This window comes from Phyllobates terribilis, unplaced genomic scaffold (genome assembly GCF_046119375.1).
Source record: "Phyllobates terribilis strain yellow unplaced genomic scaffold, ASM4611937v1 Scaffold_11__3_contigs__length_659146591, whole genome shotgun sequence".
Taxonomy (NCBI): Eukaryota; Metazoa; Chordata; class Amphibia; order Anura; family Dendrobatidae; genus Phyllobates; species Phyllobates terribilis.
In genome coordinates, this window is record NW_027362771.1 from 594,926,043 (window position 1) to 594,950,650 (window position 24,608).

A 24,608-nucleotide genomic window follows, 5' to 3' on the forward strand; every position below is an offset into this window, starting at 1 on the left:
GCCTGCTGTAATAAGATGCCGGGTGGTGGCCTGCTGTAATAAGATGCCGGGTGGTGGCCTGCTGTAATAAGATGCCGGGTGATAGCCTGCTGTAATAAGATGCCGGGTGGTAGCCTGCTGTAATAAGATGCCGGGTGGTAGCCTGCTGTAATAAGATGCCAGGTGGTAGCCTGCTGTAATAAGATGCCGGGTGGTAGCCTGCTGTAATAAGATGCCAGGTGGTAGCCTGCTGTAATAAGATGCCGGGTGGTAGCATTGTGTAATAAGATGCTGGGTGGTAGCCTGCAGTAATAAGAAGCCGGGTGGTAATCTGCTGTAATAAGATGCCGGGTGGTAGCCTGCTGTAATAAGATGCCGGGTGGTAGCCTGCTGTAATAAGATGCCGGGTGGTAGCCTGCTGTAATAAGATGCCAGGTGGTAACCTGCTGTAATAAGATGCCGGGTGGTAACCTGCTGTAACAAGATGCCGGGTGGTAACCTGCTGTAATAAGATGCCGGGTGCTAACCTGCTGTAACAAGATGCCGGGTGGTAACCTGCTGTAATAAGATGCCGGGTGGTAACCTGCTGTAATAAGATGCCGGGTGGTAGCCTGCTGTAATAAGATGCCGGGTGGTAGCTTTCTGTAATAAGATGCCAGGTCGTGGCCTGCTGTAATAAGATGCCGGGTGGTAACCTGCTGTAATAAGATGCCGGGTGGTAACCTGCTGTAATAAGATGCCGGGTGGTAACCTGCTGTAATAAGATGCTGGGTGGTAGCCTGCTATAATAAGATGTCGGGTGGTAGCCTGCAGTAACAACATGCCGGGAGGTAACCTGCAGTAATAAGATTCCGGGTGGTAACCTGCTGTAATAAGATGCCGGGTGGTAACCTGATGTAATAAGATGCCGGGTGGTAACCTGCTGTAATAAGATGCCGGGTGGTAGCCTGCTGTAATAAGATGCCGGGTGGTAGCCTGCTGTAATAAGATGCCGGGCGGTAGCCTGCTGTAATAAGATGCCGGGTGGTAGCCTGCTGTAATAAGATGCCGGGTGGTAGCCTGCTGTAATAAGATACCGGGTGGTAGCCTGCTGTAATAAGATGCCGGGTGGTAGCCTGCTGTAATAAGATGCCGGGTGGTGGCCTGCTGTAATAAGATGCCGGGTGGTAGCCTGCAGTAATTAGATGCCGGGTGGTAACCTGCTGTAATAAGATGCCGGGTGGTAGCCTGCAGTAATAAGATGCCGGGTGGTAACCTGCTGTAATAAGATGCCGGGTGGTAACCTGCTGTAATAAGATGCCGGGTAGTAGCCTGCTATAATAAGATGCTGGCATGGTGGTAGCCTGCAGTAATAAGATGCCGGGTGGTAGCCTGCTGTAATAAGATGCCGGGTGGTAATCTGCTGTAATAAGATGCCGGGTGGTAGCCTGCAGTAATAAGATGCTGGGTGGTAACCTGCTGTAATAAGATGCCGGGTGGTAGCCTGCTGTAATAAGATGCCGGGTGGTAGCCTGCAGTAATAAGATGCCGGGTGGTAGCCTGCTGTAATAAGATGCCGGGTGGTAGCCTGCTGTAATAAGATGCCGGGTGGTAACCTGCTGTAATAAGATGCCGGGTGGTAGCCTGCTGTAATAAGATGCCGGGTGGTAGCCTGCTGTAATAAGATGCCGGGTGGTAGCCTGCTGTAATAAGATGCCGGGTGGTAGCCTGCTGTAATAAGATGCCGGGTGGTAACCTGCTGTAATAAGATGCCGGGTGGTAGCCTGCTGTAATAAGATGCCGGCATGGTGGTAGCCTGCTGTAATAAGATTCCGGGTGGTAGCCTGCTGTAATAAGATGCCGGGTCGTGGCCTGCTGTAATAAGATGCCGGGTGGTAGCCTGCTGTAATAAGATGCCGGGTGGTGGCCTGCTGTAATAAGATGCCGGGTCGTGGCCTGCTGTAATAAGATGCCGGGTGGTAACCTGCTGTAATAAGATGCCGGGTGGTAGCCTGCTGTAATAAGATGCCGGCATGGTGGTAGCCTGCTGTAATAAGATGCTGGCATGGTGGTAGCCTGCTGTAATAAGATGCCGGCATGGTGGTAGCCTGCTGTAATAAGATGCCGGCATGGTGGTAGCCTGCTGTAATAAGATTCCGGGTGGTAGCCTGCTGTAATAAGATGCAGGGTGGTAGCCTGCTGTAATAAGATGCCGGGTGGTAGCCTGCAATAATAAGATGCCGGGTGGTAGCCTGCTGTAATAAGATGCCGGGTGGTAGCCTGCTGTAATAAGATGCCGGGTGGTAGCCTGCAGTAATAAGATGCCGGGTGGTAACCTGCTATAATAAGATCCCGGGTGGTAGCCTGCTGTAATAAGATGCCGGGTGGTAGCCTGCTATAATAAGATGCCGGGTGGTAGCATTCTGTAATAAGATGCCGGGTGGTAGCCTGCTGTAATAAGATGCCGGGTGGTAGCCTGCTGTAATAAGATGCCGGGTGGTAGCCTGCAGTAATAAGATGCCGGGTGGTAGCCTGCTATAATAAGATGCCGGGTGGTAGCCTGCTGTAATAAGATGCCGGGTGGTAGCCTGCTATAATAAGATGCCGGGTGGTAGCATTCTGTAATAAGATGCCGGGTGGTAGCCTGCTGTAATAAGATGCCGGGTGGTAGCCTGCTGTAATAAGATGCCGGGTGGTAGCCTGCTGTAATAAGATGCCGGGTGGTAGCCTGCTGTAATAAGATGCCGGGTGGTAGCCTGCAGTAATAAGATGCCGGGTGGTAGCCTGCAGTAATAAGATGCCGGGTGGTGGCCTGCTGTAATAAGATGCCGGGTGGTAGCCTGCTGTAATAAGATGCCAGGTGGTGGCCTGCTGTAATAAGATGCCAGGTGGTGGCCTGCTGTAATAAGATGCCGGGTGGTAGCCTGCTGTAATAAGATGCCGGCATGGTGGTAGCCTGCTGTAATAAGATGCTGGCATGGTGGTAGCCTGCTGTAATAAGATGCCGGCATGGTGGTAGCCTGCTGTAATAAGATGCCGGCATGGTGGTAGCCTGCTGTAATAAGATTCCGGGTGGTAGCCTGCTGTAATAAGATGCAGGGTGGTAGCCTGCTGTAATAAGATGCCGGGTGGTAGCCTGCAATAATAAGATGCCGGGTGGTAGCCTGCTGTAATAAGATGCCGGGTGGTAGCCTGCTGTAATAAGATGCCGGGTGGTAGCCTGCAGTAATAAGATGCCGGGTGGTAACCTGCTATAATAAGATCCCGGGTGGTAGCCTGCTGTAATAAGATGCCGGGTGGTAGCCTGCTATAATAAGATGCCGGGTGGTAGCATTCTGTAATAAGATGCCGGGTGGTAGCCTGCTGTAATAAGATGCCGGGTGGTAGCCTGCTGTAATAAGATGCCGGGTGGTAGCCTGCAGTAATAAGATGCCGGGTGGTAGCCTGCTATAATAAGATGCCGGGTGGTAGCCTGCTGTAATAAGATGCCGGGTGGTAGCCTGCTATAATAAGATGCCGGGTGGTAGCATTCTGTAATAAGATGCCGGGTGGTAGCCTGCTGTAATAAGATGCCGGGTGGTAGCCTGCTGTAATAAGATGCCGGGTGGTAGCCTGCTGTAATAAGATGCCGGGTGGTAGCCTGCTGTAATAAGATGCCGGGTGGTAGCCTGCAGTAATAAGATGCCGGGTGGTAGCCTGCAGTAATAAGATGCCGGGTGGTAGCCTGCTGTAATAAGATGCCGGGTGGTAGCCTGCTGTAATAAGATGCCAGGTGGTGGCCTGCTGTAATAAGATGCCAGGTGGTGGCCTGCTGTAATAAGATGCCGGGTGGTGGCCTGCTGTAATAAGATGCCGGGTGGTGGCCTACTGTAATAAGATGCCGGGTGGTAGCCTGCTGTAATAAGATGCCGGGTGGTAACCTGCAGTAATAAGATGCCGGGTGGTAGCCTGCAGTAATAAGATGCCGGGTGGTAGTCTGCTGTAATAAGATGCCGGGTGGTAGCCTGCTATAATAAGATGCCGGGTGGTAGCCTGCTGTAATAAGATGCCGGGTGGTAGCCTGCTGTAATAAGATGCCGGGTGGTAGCCTGCAGTAATAAGATGCCGGGTGGTAACCTGCTATAATAAGATCCCGGGTGGTAGCCTGCTGTAATAAGATGCCGGGTGGTAGCCTGCTGTAATAAGATGCCGGGTGGTAGCCTGCTATAATAAGATGCCGGGTGGTAGCATTCTGTAATAAGATGCCGGATGGTAGCCTGCTGTAATAAGATGCCGGGTGGTAGCCTGCTGTAATAAGATGCCGGGTGGTAGCCTGCAGTAATAAGATGCCGGGTGGTAACCTGCTATAATAAGATCCCGGGTGGTAGCCTGCTGTAATAAGATGCCGGGTGGTAGCCTGCTATAATAAGATGCCGGGTGGTAGCCTGCTGTAATAAGATGCCGGGTGGTAGCCTGCAGTAATAAGATGCCGGGTGGTAGCCTGCAGTAATAAGATGCCGGGTGGCAGCCTGCAGTAATAAGATGCCGGGTGGTAGCCTGCAGTAATAAGATGCCGGGTGGTAGCCTGCTGTAATAAGATGCCCTGGTGGTAGCCTGCTGTAATAAGATGCCCGTGTGGTATCCTGCTGTAATAAGATGCCGGGTGGTAGCCTGCTGTAATAAGATGCCGGGTGGTAGCCTGCTGTAATAAAATGCACGGGTGGTAGCCTGCTGTAATAAGATGCCGGGTGGTAGCCTGCTGTAATAAGATGCCGGGTGGTAGCCTTCTGTAATAAGATGCCGGGTGGTAGCATGCTGTAATAAGATGCCGGGTGGTAGCTTGCTGTAATAAGATGCCTGGTGGTAGCCTGCTGTAATAAGATGCCGGGTGGTAGCCTGCTGTAATAAGATGCCGGGTGGTAACCTGCTGTAATAAGATGCCGGGTGGTAGCCTGCTGTAATAAGATGCCGGGTGGTGGCCTACTGTAATAAGATGCCAGGTGGTGGCCTGCTGTAATAAGATGCCGGGTGGTAGCCTGCTGTAATAAGATGCCGGGTGGTAGCCTGCTGTAATAAGATGCCGGGTGGTAACCTGCTGTAATAAGATGCCGGGTGGTAGCCTGCTGTAATAAGATGCCGGGTGGTGGCCTACTGTAATAAGATGCCAGGTGGTGGCCTGCTGTAATAAGATGCCGGGTGGTAGCCTGCTGTAATAAGATGCCGGGTGGTAGCCTGCTGTAATAAGATGCCGGGTGGTAGCATTGTGTAATAAGATGCTGGGTGGTATTCTGCTGTAATAAGATGCCGGGTGGTAGCCTGCTGTAATAAGATGCCGGGTGGTAGCCTGCTGTAATAAGATGCCGGGTGGTAGCATTGTGTAATAAGATGCCGGGTGGTAGCCTGCTGTAATAAGATGCCGGGTGGTAACCTGCTGTAATAAGATGCCGGGTGGTAGCCTGCTATAATAAGATGCCGGGTGGTAGCCTGCTGTAATAAGATGCCGGGTGGTAGCCTGCTGTAATAAGATGCCGGGTGGTAGCCTGCAGTAATAAGATGCCGGGTGGTAACCTGCTATAATAAGATCCCGGGTGGTAGCCTGCTGTAATAAGATGCCGGGTGGTAGCCTGCTGTAATAAGATGCCGGGTGGTAGCCTGCTATAATAAGATGCCGGGTGGTAGCATTCTGTAATAAGATGCCGGATGGTAGCCTGCTGTAATAAGATGCCGGGTGGTAGCCTGCTGTAATAAGATGCCGGGTGGTAGCCTGCAGTAATAAGATGCCGGGTGGTAACCTGCTATAATAAGATCCCGGGTGGTAGCCTGCTGTAATAAGATGCCGGGTGGTAGCCTGCTATAATAAGATGCCGGGTGGTAGCCTGCTGTAATAAGATGCCGGGTGGTAGCCTGCAGTAATAAGATGCCGGGTGGTAGCCTGCAGTAATAAGATGCCGGGTGGCAGCCTGCAGTAATAAGATGCCGGGTGGTAGCCTGCAGTAATAAGATGCCGGGTGGTAGCCTGCTGTAATAAGATGCCCTGGTGGTAGCCTGCTGTAATAAGATGCCCGTGTGGTATCCTGCTGTAATAAGATGCCGGGTGGTAGCCTGCTGTAATAAGATGCCGGGTGGTAGCCTGCTGTAATAAAATGCACGGGTGGTAGCCTGCTGTAATAAGATGCCGGGTGGTAGCCTGCTGTAATAAGATGCCGGGTGGTAGCCTTCTGTAATAAGATGCCGGGTGGTAGCATGCTGTAATAAGATGCCGGGTGGTAGCTTGCTGTAATAAGATGCCTGGTGGTAGCCTGCTGTAATAAGATGCCGGGTGGTAGCCTGCTGTAATAAGATGCCGGGTGGTAACCTGCTGTAATAAGATGCCGGGTGGTAGCCTGCTGTAATAAGATGCCGGGTGGTGGCCTACTGTAATAAGATGCCAGGTGGTGGCCTGCTGTAATAAGATGCCGGGTGGTAGCCTGCTGTAATAAGATGCCGGGTGGTAGCCTGCTGTAATAAGATGCCGGGTGGTAACCTGCTGTAATAAGATGCCGGGTGGTAGCCTGCTGTAATAAGATGCCGGGTGGTGGCCTACTGTAATAAGATGCCAGGTGGTGGCCTGCTGTAATAAGATGCCGGGTGGTAGCCTGCTGTAATAAGATGCCGGGTGGTAGCCTGCTGTAATAAGATGCCGGGTGGTAGCATTGTGTAATAAGATGCTGGGTGGTAATCTGCTGTAATAAGATGCCGGGTGGTAGCCTGCTGTAATAAGATGCCGGGTGGTAGCCTGCTGTAATAAGATGCCGGGTGGTAGCATTGTGTAATAAGATGCCGGGTGGTAGCCTGCTGTAATAAGATGCCGGGTGGTAACCTGCTGTAATAAGATGCCGGGTGGTAGCCTGCTGTAATAAGATGCCGGGTGGTGGCCTACTGTAATAAGATGCCAGGTGGTGGCCTGCTGTAATAAGATGCCGGGTGGTAGCCTGCTGTAATAAGATGCCGGGTGGTAGCCTGCTGTAATAAGATGCCGGGTGGTAGCCTGCTGTAATAAGATGCCAGGTGGTAGCCTGCTGTAATAAGATGCCGGGTGGTAGCCTGCTGTAATAAGATGCCGGGTGGTAGCCTGCTGTAATAAGATGCCGGGTGGTAGCCTGCTGTAATAAGATGCCGGGTGGTAGCATTGTGTAATAAGATGCTGGGTGGTAGCCTGCAGTAATAAGATGCCGGGTGGTAATCTGCTGTAATAAGATGCCGGGTGGTAGCCTGCTGTAATAAGATGCCGGGTGGTAGCCTGCTGTAATAAGATGCCGGGTGGTAGCCTGCTGTAATAAGATGCCGGGTGGTGGCCTGCTGTAATAAGATGCCGGGTGGTAACCTGCTGTAATAAGATGCCGGGTGGTAACCTGCTGTAATAAGATGCCGGGTGGTCTCCTGCTGTAATAAGATGCCGAGTGGTAGCCTGCTGTAATAAGATACCGGGTGGTAGCATTCTGTAATAAGATGCCGGGTGGTGGCCTGCTGTAATAAGATGCCGGGTGGTAGCCTGCAGTAATAAGATGCCGGGTGGTAACCTGCTGTAATAAGATGCCGGGTGGTCTCCTGCTGTAATAAGATGCCGAGTGGTAGCCTGCTGTAATAAGATACCGGGTGGTAGCATTCTGTAATAAGATGCCGGGTGGTGGCCTGCTGTAATAAGATGCCGGGTGGTAGCCTGCTGTAATAAGATGCCGGGTGGTAACCTGCTGTAATAAGATGCCGGGTGGTATCCTGCTGTAATAAGATGTCGGGTGGTAGCCTGCTGTAATAAGATGCCGGGTGGTAGCCTGCAGTAATAAGATGCCGGGTGGTAACCTGCTGTAATAAGATGCCGGGTGGTAACCTGCTGTAATAAGATGCCAAGTGCTAACCTGCTGTAATAAGATGTCGGGTGGTAACCTGCTGTAATAAGATGCCGGGAGGTAACCTGCTGTAATAAGATGCCGGGTGGTAACCTGCTGTAATAAGATGCCGGGTGGTAGCCTGCTGTAATAAGATGCCAGGTGGTAACCTGCTGTAATAAGATGTCGGGTGGTAACCTGCTGTAATAAGATGCCGGGAGGTAACCTGCTGTAATAAGATGCCGGGTGGTAACCTGCTGTAATAAGATGCCAGGTGGTAACCTGCTGTAATAAGATGCCGGGTGGTAACCTGCAGTAATAAGATGCCGGGTGGTAACCTGCTGTAATAAGATGCCGGGTGGTAACCTGCTGTAATAAGATGCTGGGTGGTAGCCTGCTGTAATAAGATGCCGGGTGGTAGCCTACTGTAATAAGATGCCGGGTGGTAGCCTGCTGTAATAAGATGCCGGGTGGTAGCCTGCTGTAATAAGATGCCGGGTGGTAGCCTGCTGTAATAAGATGCCGGGTGGTAGCCTGCTGTAATAAGATGCCGGGTGGTAGCCTGCTGTAATAAGATGCCGGGTGCTAGCCTACTGTAATAAGATGCCGGGTGGTAACCTGCTGTAATAAGATTCCGGGTGGTAGCCTGCTTTAATAAGATGCCGGGTGGTAGCCTGCTGTAATCAGATGCCAGGTGGTGGCCTGCTGTAATAAGATGCCAGGTGGTGGCCTGCTGTAATAAGATGCTGGGTGGTAGCCTGCTGTAATAAGATGCCGGGTGGTGGCCTGCTGTAATAAGATGCCAGGTGGTGGCCTGCTGTAATAAGATGCCGGGTGGTGGCCTGCTGTAATAAGATGCCGGGTGGTGGCCTGCTGTAATAAGATGCCGGGTGGTGGCCTGCTGTAATAAGATGCCGGGTGGTAGCCTGCTGTAATAAGATGCCAGGTGGTGGCCTGCTGTAATAAGATGCCGGGTGGTAGCCTGCTGTAATAAGATGCCAGGTGGTGGCCTGCTGTAATAAGATGCCGGGTGGTGGCCTGCTGTAATAAGATGCCGGGTGGTAGCCTGCTGTAATAAGATGCCGGGTGGTGGCCTGCTGTAATAAGATGCCGGGTGGTGGCCTGCTGTAATAAGATGCCGGGTGGTAGCCTGCTGTAATAAGATGCCAGGTGGTGGCCTGCTGTAATAAGATGCCGGGTGGTGGCCTGCTGTAATAAGATGCCGGGTGGTAACCTGCTGTAATAAGATGCCGGGTGGTAGACTGCTGTAATAAGATGCCGGGTGGTGGCCTGCTGTAATAAGATGCCGGGTGGTAGCCTGCAGTAATAAGATGCCGGGTGGTGGCCTGCTGTAATAAGATGCCGGGTGGTAGCCTACAGTAATAAGATGCCGGGTGGTGGCCTGCTGTAATAAGATGCCGGGTGGTAGCCTGCTGTAATAAGATGCCGGGTGGTGGCCTGCTGTAATAAGATGCCGGGTGGTGGCCTGCTGTAATAAGATGCCGGGTGGTGGCCTGCTGTAATAAGATGCCGGGTGGTGGCCTGCTGTAATAAGATGCCGGGTGGTGGCCTGCTGTAATAAGATGCCGGGTGGTAGCCTGCTGTAATAAGATGCCAGGTGGTGGCCTGCTGTAATAAGATGCCGGGTGGTGGCCTGCTGTAATAAGATGCCGGGTGGTAGCCTGCTGTAATAAGATGCCAGGTGGTGGCCTGCTGTAATAAGATGCCGGGTGGTGGCCTGCTGTAATAAGATGCCGGGTGGTGGCCTGCTGTAATAAGATGCCGGGTGGTGGCCTGCTGTAATAAGATGCCGGGTGGTAGCCTGCTGTAATAAGATGCCAGGTGGTGGCCTGCTGTAATAAGATGCCGGGTGGTGGCCTGCTGTAATAAGATGCCGGGTGGTAACCTGCTGTAATAAGATGCCGGGTGGTAGACTGCTGTAATAAGATGCCGGGTGGTGGCCTGCTGTAATAAGATGCCGGGTGGTAGCCTGCAGTAATAAGATGCCGGGTGGTGGCCTGCTGTAATAAGATGCCGGGTGGTAGCCTACAGTAATAAGATGCCGGGTGGTGGCCTGCTGTAATAAGATGCCGGGTGGTAGCCTGCTGTAATAAGATGCCGTGTGGTGGCCTGCTGTAATAAGATGCCGGGTGGTGGCCTGCTGTAATAAGATGCCGGGTGGTGGCCTGCTGTAATAAGATGCCGGGTGGTGGCCTGCTGTAATAAGATGCCGGGTGGTGGCCTGCTGTAATAAGATGCCGGGTGGTAGCCTGCTGTAATAAGATGCCGGGTGGTAGCCTGCTGTAATAAGATGCCGGGTGGTAACCTGCTGTAATAAGATGCCGGGTGGTAACCTGCTGTAATAAGATGCCAGGTGGTAGCCTGCTGTAATAAGATGCCAGGTGGTGGCCTGCTGTAATAAGATGCCGGGTGGTGGCCTGCTGTAATAAGATGCCGGGTGGTAGCCTGCTGTAATAAGATGCCGGGTGGTGGCCTGCTGTAATAAGATGCCGGGTGGTGGCCTGCTGTAATAAGATGCCGGGTGGTAGCCTGCTGTAATAAAATGCCGGGTGGTGGGCTGCTGCAATAAGATGCCGGGTGGTGGCCTGCTGCAATAAGATGCCGGGTGGTGGCCTGCTGCAATAAGATGCCGGGTGGTGGCCTGCTGCAATAAGATGCCGGGTGGTGGCCTGCTGTAATAAGATGCCGGGTGGTGGCCTGCTGTAATAAGATGCCGGGTGGTAGCCTGCTGTAATAAGATGCCAGGTGGTGGCCTGCTGTAATAAGATGCCGGGTGGTGGCCTGCTGTAATAAGATGCCAGGTGGTGGCCTGCTGTAATAAGATGCCGGGTGGTGGCCTGCTGTAATAAGATGCCGGGTGGTAACCTGCTGTAATAAGATGCCGGGTGGTAGCCTGCTGTAATAAGATGCCAGGTGGTGGCCTGCTGTAATAAGATGCCGGGTGGTGGCCTGCAGTAATAAGATGCCGGGTGGTGGCCTGCTGTAATAAGATGCCGGGTGGTAGCCTGCAGTAATAAGATGCCGGGTGGTGGCCTGCTGTAATAAGATGCCGGGTGGTGGCCTGCTGTAATAAGATGCCGGGTGGTGGCCTGCTGTAATAAGATGCCGGGTGGTGGCCTGCTGTAATAAGATGCCGGGTGGTGGCCTGCTGTAATAAGATGCCGGGTGGTGGCCTGCTGTAATAAGATGCCGGGTGGTGGCCTGCTGTAATAAGATGCCGGGTGGTGGCCTGCTGTAATAAGATGCCGGGTGGTAGCCTGCTGTAATAAGATGCCGGGTGGTGGCCTGCTGTAATAAGATGCCGGGTGGTGGCCTGCTGTAATAAGATGCCGGGTGGTAGCCTGCTGTAATAAGATGCCGGGTGGTAGCCTGCTGTAATCAGATGCCGGGTGGTAGCCTGCTGTAATCAGATGCCGGGTGGTGGCCTGCTGTAATAAGATGCCGGGTGGTAGCCTGCTGTAATAAGATGCCGGGTGGTAGCCTGCTGTAATAAGATGCCGGGTGGTGGCCTGCTGTAATCAGATGCCGGGTGGTGGCCTGCTGTAATAAGATGCCGGGTGGTAGCCTGCTGTAATAAGATGCCGGGTGGTAGCCTGCTGTAATAAGATGCCGGGTGGTAGCCTGCTGTAATAAGATGCCGGGTGGTAGCCTGCAGTAATAAGATGCCGGGTGGTAGCCTGCAGTAATAAGATGCCGGATGGTGGCCTGCTGTAATAAGATGCCGGGTGGTAGCCTGCTGTAATAAGATGCCGGATGGTGGCCTGCTGTAATAAGATGCCGGGTGGTAGCCTGCTGTAATAAGATGCCGGGTGGTAGCCTGCTGTAATAAGATGCCAGGTGGTGGCCTGCTGTAATAAGATGCCAGGTGGTGGCCTGCTGTAATAAGATGCCGGGTGGTGGCCTGCTGTAATAAGATGCCGGGTGGTGGCCTACTGTAATAAGATGCCGGGTGGTAGCCTGCTGTAATAAGATGCCGGGTGGTAACCTGCAGTAATAAGATGCCGGGTGGTAGCCTGCAGTAATAAGATGCCGGGTGGTAGCCTGCTATAATAAGATGCCGGGTGGTAGCCTGCTGTAATAAGATGCCGGGTGGTAGCCTGCTATAATAAGATGCCGGGTGGTAGCCTGCTGTAATAAGATGCCGGGTGGTAGCCTGCTGTAATAAGATGCCGGGTGGTAGCCTGCAGTAATAAGATGCCGGGTGGTAACCTGCTATAATAAGATCCCGGGTGGTAGCCTGCTGTAATAAGATGCCGGGTGGTAGCCTGCTATAATAAGATGCCGGGTGGTAGCATTCTGTAATAAGATGCCGGATGGTAGCCTGCTGTAATAAGATGCCGGGTGGTAGCCTGCTGTAATAAGATGCCGGGTGGTAGCCTGCAGTAATAAGATGCCGGGTGGTAACCTGCTATAATAAGATCCCGGGTGGTAGCCTGCTGTAATAAGATGCCGGGTGGTAGCCTGCTATAATAAGATGCCGGGTGGTAGCCTGCTGTAATAAGATGCCGGGTGGTAGCCTGCAGTAATAAGATGCCGGGTGGTAGCCTGCAGTAATAAGATGCCGGGTGGTAGCCTGCAGTAATAAGATGCCGGGTGGTAGCCTGCTGTAATAAGATGCCGGGTGGTAGCCTGCTGTAATAAGATGCCCTGGTGGTAGCCTGCTGTAATAAGATGCCCGTGTGGTATCCTGCTGTAATAAGATGCCGGGTGGTAGCCTGCTGTAATAAGATGCCGGGTGGTAGCCTGCTGTAATAAAATGCACGGGTGGTAGCCTGCTGTAATAAGATGCCGGGTGGTAGCCTGCTGTAATAAGATGCCGGGTGGTAGCCTTCTGTAATAAGATGCCGGGTGGTAGCATGCTGTAATAAGATGCCGGGTGGTAGCTTGCTGTAATAAGATGCCTGGTGGTAGCCTGCTGTAATAAGATGCCGGGTGGTAGCCTGCTGTAATAAGATGCCGGGTGGTAACCTGCTGTAATAAGATGCCGGGTGGTAGCCTGCTGTAATAAGATGCCGGGTGGTGGCCTACTGTAATAAGATGCCAGGTGGTGGCCTGCTGTAATAAGATGCCGGGTGGTAGCCTGCTGTAATAAGATGCCGGGTGGTAGCCTGCTGTAATAAGATGCCGGGTGGTAACCTGCTGTAATAAGGTGCCGGGTGGTAGCCTGCTGTAATAAGATGCCGGGTGGTGGCCTACTGTAATAAGATGCCAGGTGGTGGCCTGCTGTAATAAGATGCCGGGTGGTAGCCTGCTGTAATAAGATGCCGGGTGGTAGCCTGCTGTAATAAGATGCCGGGTGGTAGCATTGTGTAATAAGATGCTGGGTGGTAATCTGCTGTAATAAGATGCCGGGTGGTAGCCTGCTGTAATAAGATGCCGGGTGGTAGCCTGCTGTAATAAGATGCCGGGTGGTAGCATTGTGTAATAAGATGCCGGGTGGTAGCCTGCTGTAATAAGATGCCGGGTGGTAACCTGCTGTAATAAGATGCCGGGTGGTAGCCTGCTGTAATAAGATGCCGGGTGGTGGCCTGCTGTAATAAGATGCCGGGTGGTGGCCTGCTGTAATAAGATGCCGGGTGGTAGCCTACTGTAATAAGATGCCAGGTGGTGGCCTGCTGTAATAAGATGCCGGGTGGTAGCCTGCTGTAATAAGATGCCGGGTGGTAGCCTGCTGTAATAAGATGCCGGGTGGTAGCCTGCTGTAATAAGATGCCAGGTGGTAGCCTGCTGTAATAAGATGCCGGGTGGTAGCCTGCTGTAATAAGATGCCGGGTGGTAGCCTGCTGTAATAAGATGCCGGGTGGTAGCCTGCTGTAATAAGATGCCGGGTGGTAGCATTGTGTAATAAGATGCTGGGTGGTAGCCTGCAGTAATAAGATGCCGGGTGGTAATCTGCTGTAATAAGATGCCGGGTGGTAGCCTACTGTAATAAGATGCCGGGTGGTAGCCTGCTGTAATAAGATGCCGGGTGGTGGCCTGCTGTAATAAGATGCCGGGTGGTAGCATTGTGTAATAAGATGCCGGGTGGTAGCCTGCAGTAATAAGATGCCGGGTGGTAACCTGCTGTAATAAGATGCCGGGTGGTCTCCTGCTGTAATAAGATGCCGAGTGGTAGCCTGCTGTAATAAGATACCGGGTGGTAGCATTCTGTAATAAGATGCCGGGTGGTGGCCTGCTGTAATAAGATGCCGGGTGGTAGCCTGCTGTAATAAGATGCCGGGTGTTATCCTGCTGTAATAAGATGCCGGGTGGTAACCTGCTGTAATAAGATGCCGGGTGGTAACCTGCTGTAATAAGATGCCGGGTGGTAGCCTGCTGTAATAAGATGCCGGGTGGTAGCCTGCTGTAATAAGATGCCGGGTGGTAGCCTGCTGTAATAAGATGCCGGGTGGTAGCCTGCTGTAATAAGATGCCGGGTGGTAACCTGCTGTAATAAGATGCCGGGTGTTATCCTGCTGTAATAAGATGTCGGGTGGTAGCCTGCTGTAATAAGATGCCGGGTGGTAGCCTGCAGTAATAAGATGCCGGGTGGTAACCTGCTGTAATAAGATGCCGGGTGGTAACCTGCTGTAATAAGATGCCAAGTGGTAACCTGCTGTAATAAGATGTCGGGTGGTAACCTGCTGTAATAAGATGCCGGGTGGTAACCTGCTGTAATAAGATGCCGGGTGGTAACCTGCTGTAATAAGATGCCGGGTGGTAACCTGCTGTAATAAGATGCCGGGTGGTAACCTGCTGTAATAAGATGCCGGGTGGTAACCTGCAGTAATAAGATGCCGGGTGGTAACCTGCTGTAATAAGATGCCGGGTGGTAACCTGCTGTAATAAGATGCTGGGTGGTAGCCTGCTGTAATAAGATGCCGGGTGGTAGCCTACTGTAATAAGATGCCGGGTGGTAGCCTGCTGTAATAAGATGCCGGGTGGTAGCCTGCTGTAATAAGATGCCGGGTGGTAGCCTGCTGTAATAAGATGCCGGGTGGTAGCCTGCTGTAATAAGATGCCGGGTGGTAGCCTGCTGTAATAAGATGCCGGGTGCTAGCCTACTGTAATAAGATGCCGGGTGGTAACCTGCTGTAATAAGATTCCGGGTGGTAGCCTGCTGTAATCAGATGCCAGGTGGTGGCCTGCTGTAATAAGATGCCAGGTGGTGGCCTGCTGTAATAAGATGCTGGGTGGTAGCCTGCTGTAATAAGATGCCGGGTGGTGGCCTGCTGTAATAAGATGCCGGGTGGTGGCCTGCTGTAATAAGATGCCGGGTGGTGGCCTGCTGTAATAAGATGCCGGGTGGTGGCCTGCTGTAATAAGATGCCGGGTGGTAGCCTGCTGTAATAAGATGCCAGGTGGTGGCCTGCTGTAATAAGATGCCGGGTGGTAGCCTGCTGTAATAAGATGCCAGGTGGTGGCCTGCTGTAATAAGATGCCGGGTGGTGGCCTGCTGTAATAAGATGCCGGGTGGTAGCCTGCTGTAATAAGATGCCGGGTGGTGGCCTGCTGTAATTAGATGCCGGGTGGTGGCCTGCTGTAATAAGATGCCGGGTGGTAGCCTGCTGTAATAAGATGCCAGGTGGTGGCCTGCTGTAATAAGATGCCGGGTGGTGGCCTGCTGTAATAAGATGCCGGGTGGTAACCTGCTGTAATAAGATGCCGGGTGGTAGACTGCTGTAATAAGATGCCGGGTGGTGGCCTGCTGTAATAAGATGCCGGGTGGTAGCCTGCAGTAATAAGATGCCGGGTGGTGGCCTGCTGTAATAAGATGCCGGGTGGTGGCCTGCTGTAATAAGATGCCGGGTGGTAGCCTGCTGTAATAAGATGCCGGGTGGTGGCCTGCTGTAATAAGATGCCGGGTGGTGGCCTGCTGTAATAAGATGCCGGGTGGTGGCCTGCTGTAATAAGATGCCGGGTGGTGGCCTGCTGTAATAAGATGCCGGGTGGTGGCCTGCTGTAATAAGATGCCGGGTGGTAGCCTGCTGTAATAAGATGCCAGGTGGTGGCCTGCTGTAATAAGATGCCGGGTGGTGGCCTGCTGTAATAAGATGCCGGGTGGTAGCCTGCTGTAATAAGATGCCAGGTGGTGGCCTGCTGTAATAAGATGCCGGGTGGTGGCCTGCTGTAATAAGATGCCGGGTGGTGGCCTGCTGTAATAAGATGCCGGGTGGTGGCCTGCTGTAATAAGATGCCGGGTGGTAGCCTGCTGTAATAAGATGCCAGGTGGTGGCCTGCTGTAATAAGATGCCGGGTGGTGGCCTGCTGTAATAAGATGCCGGGTGGTAACCTGCTGTAATAAGATGCCGGGTGGTAGACTGCTGTAATAAGATGCCGGGTGGTGGCCTGCTGTAATAAGATGCCGGGTGGTAGCCTGCAGTAATAAGATGCCGGGTGGTGGCCTGCTGTAATAAGATGCCGGGTGGTAGCCTACAGTAATAAGATGCCGGGTGGTGGCCTGCTGTAATAAGATGCCGGGTGGTAGCCTGCTGTAATAAGATGCCGTGTGGTGGCCTGCTGTAATAAGATGCCGGGTGGTGGCCTGCTGTAATAAGATGCCGGGTGGTGGCCTGCTGTAATAAGATGCCGGGTGGTGGCCTGCTGTAATAAGATGCCGGGTGGTGGCCTGCTGTAATAAGATGCCGGGTGGTAGCCTGCTGTAATAAGATGCCGGGTGGTAGCCTGCTGTAATAAGATGCCGGGTGGTAACCTGCTGTAATAAGATGCCGGGTGGTAACCTGCTGTAATAAGATGCCAGGTGGTAGCCTGCTGTAATAAGATGCCAGGTGGTGGCCTGCTGTAATAAGATGCCGGGTGGTGGCCTGCTGTAATAAGATGCCGGGTGGTAGCCTGCTGTAATAAGATGCCGGGTGGTGGCCTGCTGTAATAAGATGCCGGGTGGTGGCCTGCTGTAATAAGATGCCGGGTGGTAGCCTGCTGTAATAAAATGCCGGGTGGTGGGCTGCTGCAATAAGATGCCGGGTGGTGGCCTGCTGCAATAAGATGCCGGGTGGTGGCCTGCTGCAATAAGATGCCGGGTGGTGGCCTGCTGCAATAAGATGCCGGGTGGTGGCCTGCTGTAATAAGATGCCGGGTGGTGGCCTGCTGTAATAAGATGCCGGGTGGTAGCCTGCTGTAATAAGATGCCAGGTGGTGGCCTGCTGCAATAAGATGCCGGGAGGTGGCCTGCTGTAATAAGATGCCAGGTGGTGGCCTGCTGTAATAAGATGCCGGGTGGTGGCCTGCTGTAATAAGATGCCGGGTGGTAACCTGCTGTAATAAGATGCCGGGTGGTAGCCTGCTGTAATAAGATGCCAGGTGGTGGCCTGCTGTAATAAGATGCCGGGTGGTGGCCTGCAGTAATAAGATGCCGGGTGGTGGCCTGCTGTAATAAGATGCCGGGTGGTAGCCTGCAGTAATAAGATGCCGGGTGGTGGCCTGCTGTAATAAGATGCCGGGTGGTGGCCTGCTGTAATAAGATGCCGGGTGGTGGCCTGCTGTAATAAGATGCCGGGTGGTGGCCTGCTGTAATAAGATGCCGGGTGGTGGCCTGCTGTAATAAGATGCCGGGTGGTGGCCTGCTGTAATAAGATGCCGGGTGGTGGCCTGCTGTAATAAGATGCCGGGTGGTGGCCTGCTGTAATAAGATGCCGGGTGGTAGCCTGCTGTAATAAGATGCCGGGTGGTGGCCTGCTGTAATAAGATGCCGGGTGGTGGCCTGCTGTAATAAGATGCCGGGTGGTAGCCTGCTGTAATAAGATGCCGGGTGGTAGCCTGCTGTAATCAGATGCCGGGTGGTAGCCTGCTGTAATCAGATGCCGGGTGGTGGCCTGCTGTAATAAGATGCCGGGTGGTAGCCTGCTGTAATAAGATGCCGGGTGGTAGCCTGCTGTAATAAGATGCCGGGTGGTGGCCTGCTGTAATCAGATGCCGGGTGGTGGCCTGCTGTAATAAGATGCCGGGTGGTGGCCTGCTGTAATAAGATGCCGGGTGGTGGCCTGCTGTAATAAGATGCTGGGTGGTAGCCTGCTGTAATAAGATGCCGGGTGGTAGCCTGCTGTAATAAGATGCCGGGTGGTAGCCTGCTGTAATAAGATGCCGGGTGGTGGCCTGCTGTAATAAGATGCCGGGTGGTGGCCTGCTGTAATAAGATGCCGGGTGGTAGCCTGCTGTAATAAGATGCCGGGTGGTGGCCTGCTGTAATAAGATGCCGGGTGGTGGCCTGCTGTAATAAGATGCCGGGTGGTGGCCTGCTGTAATAAGATGCCGGGTGGTGGCCTGCTGTAATAAGATGCCGGGTGGTGGCCTGCTGTAATAAGATGCCGGGTGGTAACCTGCTGTAATAAGATGCCGGGTGGTAGCCTGCTGTAATAAGATGCCGGGTGGTGGCCTGCTGTAATAAGATGCCGGGTGGTGGCCTGCTGTAATAAGATGCCGGGTGGTGGCCTGCTGTAATAAGATGCCGGGTGGTAGCCTGCTGTAATAAGATGCCGGGTGGTGGCCTGCTGTAATAAGATGCCGGGTGGTAGCCTGCTGCAATAAGATGCCGGGTGGTAGCCTGCTGCAATAAGATGCCGGGTGGTGGCCTGCTGTAATGAGATGCCGGGTGGTGGCCTGCTGTAATAAGATGCCGGGTGGTAGCCTGCTGCAATAAGATGCCGGGTGGTGGCCTGCTGTAATAAGATGCCGGGTGGTAGCCTGCTGCAATAAGATGCCGGGTGGTGGCCTGCTGTAATAAGATGCCGGGTGGTGGCCTGCTGTAATGAGATGCCGGGTGGTGGCCTGCTGTAATAAGATGCCGGGTGGTGGCCTGCTGTAATAAGATGCCGGGTGGTGGCCTGCTGTAATAAGATGCCGGGTGGTGGCCTGCTGTAATGAGATGCCGGGTGGTAGCCTGCTGTAATAAGATGCCGGGTGGTGGCCTGCTGTAATGAGATGCCGGGTGGTGGCCTGCTGTAATAAGATGCCGGGTGGTAGCCTGCTCTAATAAGATGCCGGGTGGTGGCCTGCTGTAATGAGATGCCGGGTGGTAGCCTGCTGTAATAAGATGCCGGGTGGTGGCCTGCTGTAATGAGATGCCGGGTGGTGGCCTGCTGCAATAAGATGCCGGTTGGTGGCCTGCTGTAATAATATGCTGGGTGGTGGCCTGCTGTAATAAGATGCCGGGTGGTAGCCTGCTGCAATAAGATGCCGCCTTGTGGCCTGCTGTAATGAGATGCCAGGTGGTGGCCTGCTGTAATAAGATGCCGGGTGGTGGCCTGCTGTAATAAGATGCCGGGTGGTGGCCTGCTGCAATAAGATGCCGGGTGGTGGCCTGCTGTAATAATATGCTGGGTGGTGGCCTGCTGTAATAAGATGCCGGGTGGTAGCCTGCTGCAATAAGATGCCGCGTTGTGGCCTGCTGTAATGAGATGCCGGGTGGTGGCCTGCTGTAATGAGATGCCGGGTGGTGGCCTGCTGCAATAAGATGCCGCGTTGTGGCCTGCTGTAATGAGATGCCGGGTGGTGGCCTGCTGTAATAAGATGCCGGGTGGTGGCCTGCTGTAATAAGATGCCGGGTGGTAGCCTGCTGCAATAAGATGCCGCGTTGTGGCCTGCTGTAATAAGATGCCCGGTGGTGGCCTGCTGTAATGAGATGCCGGGTGGTGGCCTGCTGTAATAAGATACCCGGTGGTGGCCTGCTGTAATGAGATGCCGGGTGGTGGCCTGCTGTAATGAGATGCCGGGTGGTGGCCTGCTGTAATAAGATGCCGGGTGGTAGCCTGCTGCAATAAGATGCCGCGTTGTGGCCTGCTGTAATGAGATGCCGGGTGGTGGCCTGCTGTAATGAGATGCCGGGTGGTGGCCTGCTGTAATAAGATGCCGCGTTGTGGCCTGCTGTAATGAGATGCCGGGTGGTGGCCTGCTGTAATGAGATGCCGGGTGGTGGCCTGCTGTAATAAGATGCCGGGTGGTAGCCTGCTGTAATAAGATGCCGGGTGGTGGCCTGCTGTAATAAGATGCCGGGTGGTAACCTGCTGTAATAAGATGCCGGGTGGTATCCTGCTGTAATGAGATGCCGGGTGGTAGCCTGCTGTAATAAGATGCTGGGTGGTAGCCTGCTGTAATAAGATGCCGGGTGGTAACCTGCTGTAATAAGATGCCGGGTGGTGGCCTGCTGTAATAAGATGCCGGGTGGTGGCCTGCTGTAATAAGATGCCGGGTGGTAACCTGCTGTAATAAGATGCCGGGTGGTAGCCTGCTGTAATAAGATGCCGGGTGGTAGCCTGCTGTAATAAGATGCCGGGTGGTGGCCTGCTGTAATAAGATGCCGGGTGGTGGCCTGCTGTAATAAGATGCCGGGTGGTAGCCTGCTGTAATAAGATGCCGGGTGGTGGCCTGCTGTAATAAGATGCCGGGTGGTGGCCTGCTGTAATAAGATGCCGGGTGGTAACCTGCTGTAATAAGATGCCGGGTGGTAGCCTGCTGTAATAAGATGCCGGGTGGTAGCCTGCTGTAATAAGATGCCGGGTGGTGGCCTGCTGTAATAAGATGCCGGGTGGTGGCCTGCTGTAATAAGATGCCGGGTGGTAGCCTGCTGTAATAAGATGCCGGGTGGTGGCCTGCTGTAATAAGATGCCGGGTGGTGGCCTGCTGTAATAAGATGCCGGGTGGTAACCTGCTGTAATAAGATGCCGGGTGGTGGCCTGCTGTAATAAGATGCCGGGTGGTGGTCTGCTGTAATAAGATGCCGGGTGGTAGCCTGCTATAATAAGATGCCGGGTGGTAACCTGCAGTAATAAGATGCCGGGTGGTGGCCTGCTGTAATAAGATGCCGGGTGGTAACCTGCAGTAATAAGATGCCGGGTGGTGGCCTGCTGTAATAAGATGCCAGGTGGTAGCCTGCTATAATAAGATGCCGGGTGGTAACCTGCAGTAATAAGATGCCGGGTGGTGGCCTGCTGTAATAAGATGCCGGGTGGTGGCCTGCTGTAATAAGATGCCGGGTGGTGGCCTGCTGTAATAAGATGCCGGGTGGTAGCCTGCTGTAATAAGATGCCAGGTGGTAGCCTGCTATAATAAGATGCCGGGTGGTAGCCTGCTGTAATAAGATGCCGGGTGGTGGCCTGCTGTAATAAGATGCCGGGTGGTGGCCTGCTGTAATAAGATGCCGGGTGGTAACCTGCTGTAATAAGATGCCGGGTGGTGGCCTGCTGTAATAAGATGCCGGGTGGTGGTCTGCTGTAATAAGATGCCGGGTGGTAGCCTGCTATAATAAGATGCCGGGTGGTAACCTGCAGTAATAAGATGCCGGGTGGTGGCCTGCTGTAATAAGATGCCGGGTGGTAGCCTGCTGTAATAAGATGCCAGGTGGTAGCCTGCTATAATAAGATGCCGGGTGGTAACCTGCAGTAATAAGATGCCGGGTGGTGGCCTGCTGTAATAAGATGCCGGGTGGTGGCCTGCTGTAATAAGATGCCGGGTGGTAGCCTGCTGTAATAAGATGCCGGGTGGTAGCCTGCTGTAATAAGATGCCGGGTGGTGGCCTGCTGTAATAAGATGCCGGGTGGTAGCCTGCTGTAATAAGATGCCGGGTGGTGGCCTGCTGTAATAAGATGCCGGGTGGTGGCCTGCTGTAATAAGATGCCGGGTGGTAGCCTGCTGTAATAAGATGCCGGGTGGTGGCCTGCTGTAATAAGATGCCGGGTGGTAACCTGCTGTAATAAGATGCCGGGTGGTGGCCTGCTGTAATAAGATGCCGGGTGGTGGTCTGCTGTAATAAGATGCCGGGTGGTAGCCTGCTATAATAAGATGCCGGGTGGTAACCTGCAGTAATAAGATGCCGGGTGGTGGCCTGCTGTAATAAGATGCCGGGTGGTAGCCTGCTGTAATAAGATGCCAGGTGGTAGCCTGCAGTAATAAGATGCCGGGTGGTAACCTGCAGTAATAAAATGCCGGGTGGTGGCCTGCTGTAATAAGATGCCAGGTGGTGGCCTGCTGTAATAAGATGCCGGGTGGTAGCCTGCTGTAATAAGATGCCAGGTGGTAGCCTGCTATAATAAGATGCCGGGTGGTAACCTGCAGTAATAAGATGCCGGGTGGTGGCCTGCTGTAATAAGATGCCGGGTGGTGGCCTGCTGTAATAAGATGCCGGGTGGTAGCCTGCTGTAATAAGATGCCGGGTGGTGGCCTGCTGTAATAAGATGCCGGGTGGTGGCCTGCTGTAATAAGATGCCGGGTGGTAACCTGCTGTAATAAGATGCCGGGTGGTGGCCTGCTGTAATAAGATGCCGGGTGGTGGTCTGCTGTAATAAGATGCCGGGTGGTAGCCTGCTGTAATAAGATGCCAGGTGGTAGCCTGCTATAATAAGATGCCGGGTGGTAACCTGCAGTAATAAGATGCCGGGTGGTGGCCTGCTGTAATAAGATGCCGGGTGGTAGCCTGCTGTAATAAGATGCCAGGTGGTAGCCTGCTATAATAAGATGCCGGGTGGTAACCTGCAGTAATAAGATGCCGGGTGGTGGCCTGCTGTAATAAGATGCCGGGTGGTAGCCTGCTGTAATAAGATGCCGGGTGGTGGCCTGCTGTAATAAGATGCCGGGTGGTAGCCTGCTATAATAAGATGCCGGGTGGTAACCTGCAGTAATAAGATGCCGGGTGGTGGCCTGCTGTAATAAGATGCCGGGTGGTAGCCTGTTGTAATAAGATGCCGGGTGGTGGCCTGCAGTAATAAGATGCCGGGTGGTGGCCTGCTGTAATAAGATGCCGGGTGGTAGCCTGTTGTAATAAGATGCCGGGTGGTGGCCTGCTATAATAAGATGCCGGGTGGTAACCTGCTGTAATAAGATGCCGGGTGGTGGCCTGCTGTAATAAGATGCCGGGTGGTAACCTGCTGTAATAAGATGCCGGGTGGTGGCCTGCTATAATAAGATGCCGGGTGGTAACCTGCTGTAATAAGATGCCGGGTGGTGGCCTGCTGTAATAAGATGCCGGGTGGTAGCCTGCTGTAATAAGATGCCGGGTGGTAGCCTGCTGTAATAAGATGCCGGGTGGTGGCCTGCTGTAATAAGATGCCGGGTGGTGGCCTGCTGTAATAAGATGCCGGGTGGTAACCTGCTGTAATAAGATGCTGGGTGGTAGCCTGCTGTAATAAGATGCCGGGTGGTAACCTGCTGTAATAAGATGCCGGGTGGTAGCCTGCTGTAATAAGATGCCGGGTGGTGGCCTGCTGTAATAAGATGCCGGGTGGTAACCTGCTGTAATAAGATGCTGGGTGGTAGCCTGCTGTAATAAGATGCCGGGTGGTGGCCTGCTGTAATAAGATGCCGGGTGGTAACCTGCTGTAATAAGATGCCGGGTGGTAACCTGCTGTAATAAGATGCCGGGTGGTGGCCTGCTGTAATAAGATGCCGGGTGGTAACCTGCTGTAATAAGATGCCGGGTGGTAGCCTGCTGTAATAAGATGCCGGGTGGTAACCTGCTGTAATAAGATGCACGGGTGGTAGCCTGCTGTAATAAGATGCCGGGTGGTGGCCTGCTGTAATAAGATGCCGGGTGGTAGCCTGCTGTAATAAGATGCCGGGTGGTGGCCTGCTGTAATAAGATGCCGGGTGGTAGCCTGCTGTAATACTCAGCCTTTGCTACGTAACAATGATCTCGGATCTGCTCATAGATGATTGCTGGGATTACACAGATCGTCTTATTCTGGCTTCTTACACGCACAGGAAAAAAAGAGAAAAAATAAAAAAGTATTAGCACCAGCAGGGGTGTGCTCAGTTACAACTTCTTGTCGCTAGGAATAACTAGGAAAATGCTTAAAAAACTGCCCGAGGGTCCCGGGTGTGACAACTACTACCCCGCTACACCCCGGACCACCCCAGGAATCCGGGATTCACCTCTGGGATCTACGTCAGTAGTAGGGTGTCTGCTAGTATTTATCAGACCAGAAGTCTGGAGACCCCCAGAGGAGAAGAGGCCGAGGGTCCGCAATCTTACAGATGAAAGAAAGAGTCACTGATAGCAGCTCCTCTGATTATTGCTCTTCTTTATTTTCAAAGCTTTGTGCATTGAAAGTTCATCCACCGAAGTTTTCAAGACGCCCAGTAAATATGGTAATAAAAATCTATCATCTATTATCTATGTATTATCTATCCATATATCTATCTATTATCTATTATTTATCCATTTATCTATCTATTATCTATCATCTATCTATTATCTATCTATTATCTATCTATCTATTATCTATTATCTATCTATCATCTATCTATCATCTATCTATCTATCTATCATCTATCTATTATCTATCTGTCATCTATCTATTATCTATCTATTATCTATCTATCATCTATCTATTATCTATCATCTATCTATCTATCATCTATCTATCTATTATCTATCTATTATCTATCTATCTTTTATCTATCTATTATCTATATAGTATCTATTATCTATCATCTATCTATCTATTATCTATCATCTATCTATTATTTATCTATTATCTAACTATTATCTATGTATTATCTATATAGTATCTATCTATCTATTATCTATCTATTATCTATCTATTATCTATATAGTATCTATTATCTATCATCTATCTATTATTTATCTATCTATTATCTAACTATTATCTATTATCTATCTATCTATCATCTATCTATTATCTATCATCTATCTATTATCTATATAGTATCTATTATCTATCATCTATCTATCTATTATCTATCATCTATCTATTATTTATCTATCTATCTATTATCTATCATCTATCTACCTTCTATCTATCTATTATCATCTATCTATCTATTATCTAACTATTA

At 52.2% G+C, this 24,608-nt stretch overlaps 1 protein-coding gene across 1 annotated transcript in view; it reads left to right on the top strand.

The window, feature by feature from the left end:
• The window catches only part of LOC141167073 (mucin-12-like), a 41,018-nt gene that overhangs the window by 12,767 nt on the left and 3,643 nt on the right, over positions 1–24,608 (top strand). Inside the window, exon 7 of the mRNA XM_073654413.1 lies at positions 23,844–23,897. Within this exon, the coding sequence (XP_073510514.1) occupies positions 23,844–23,897 (54 nt within the window). The remainder of the gene's footprint in view (positions 1–23,843; positions 23,898–24,608) is intronic.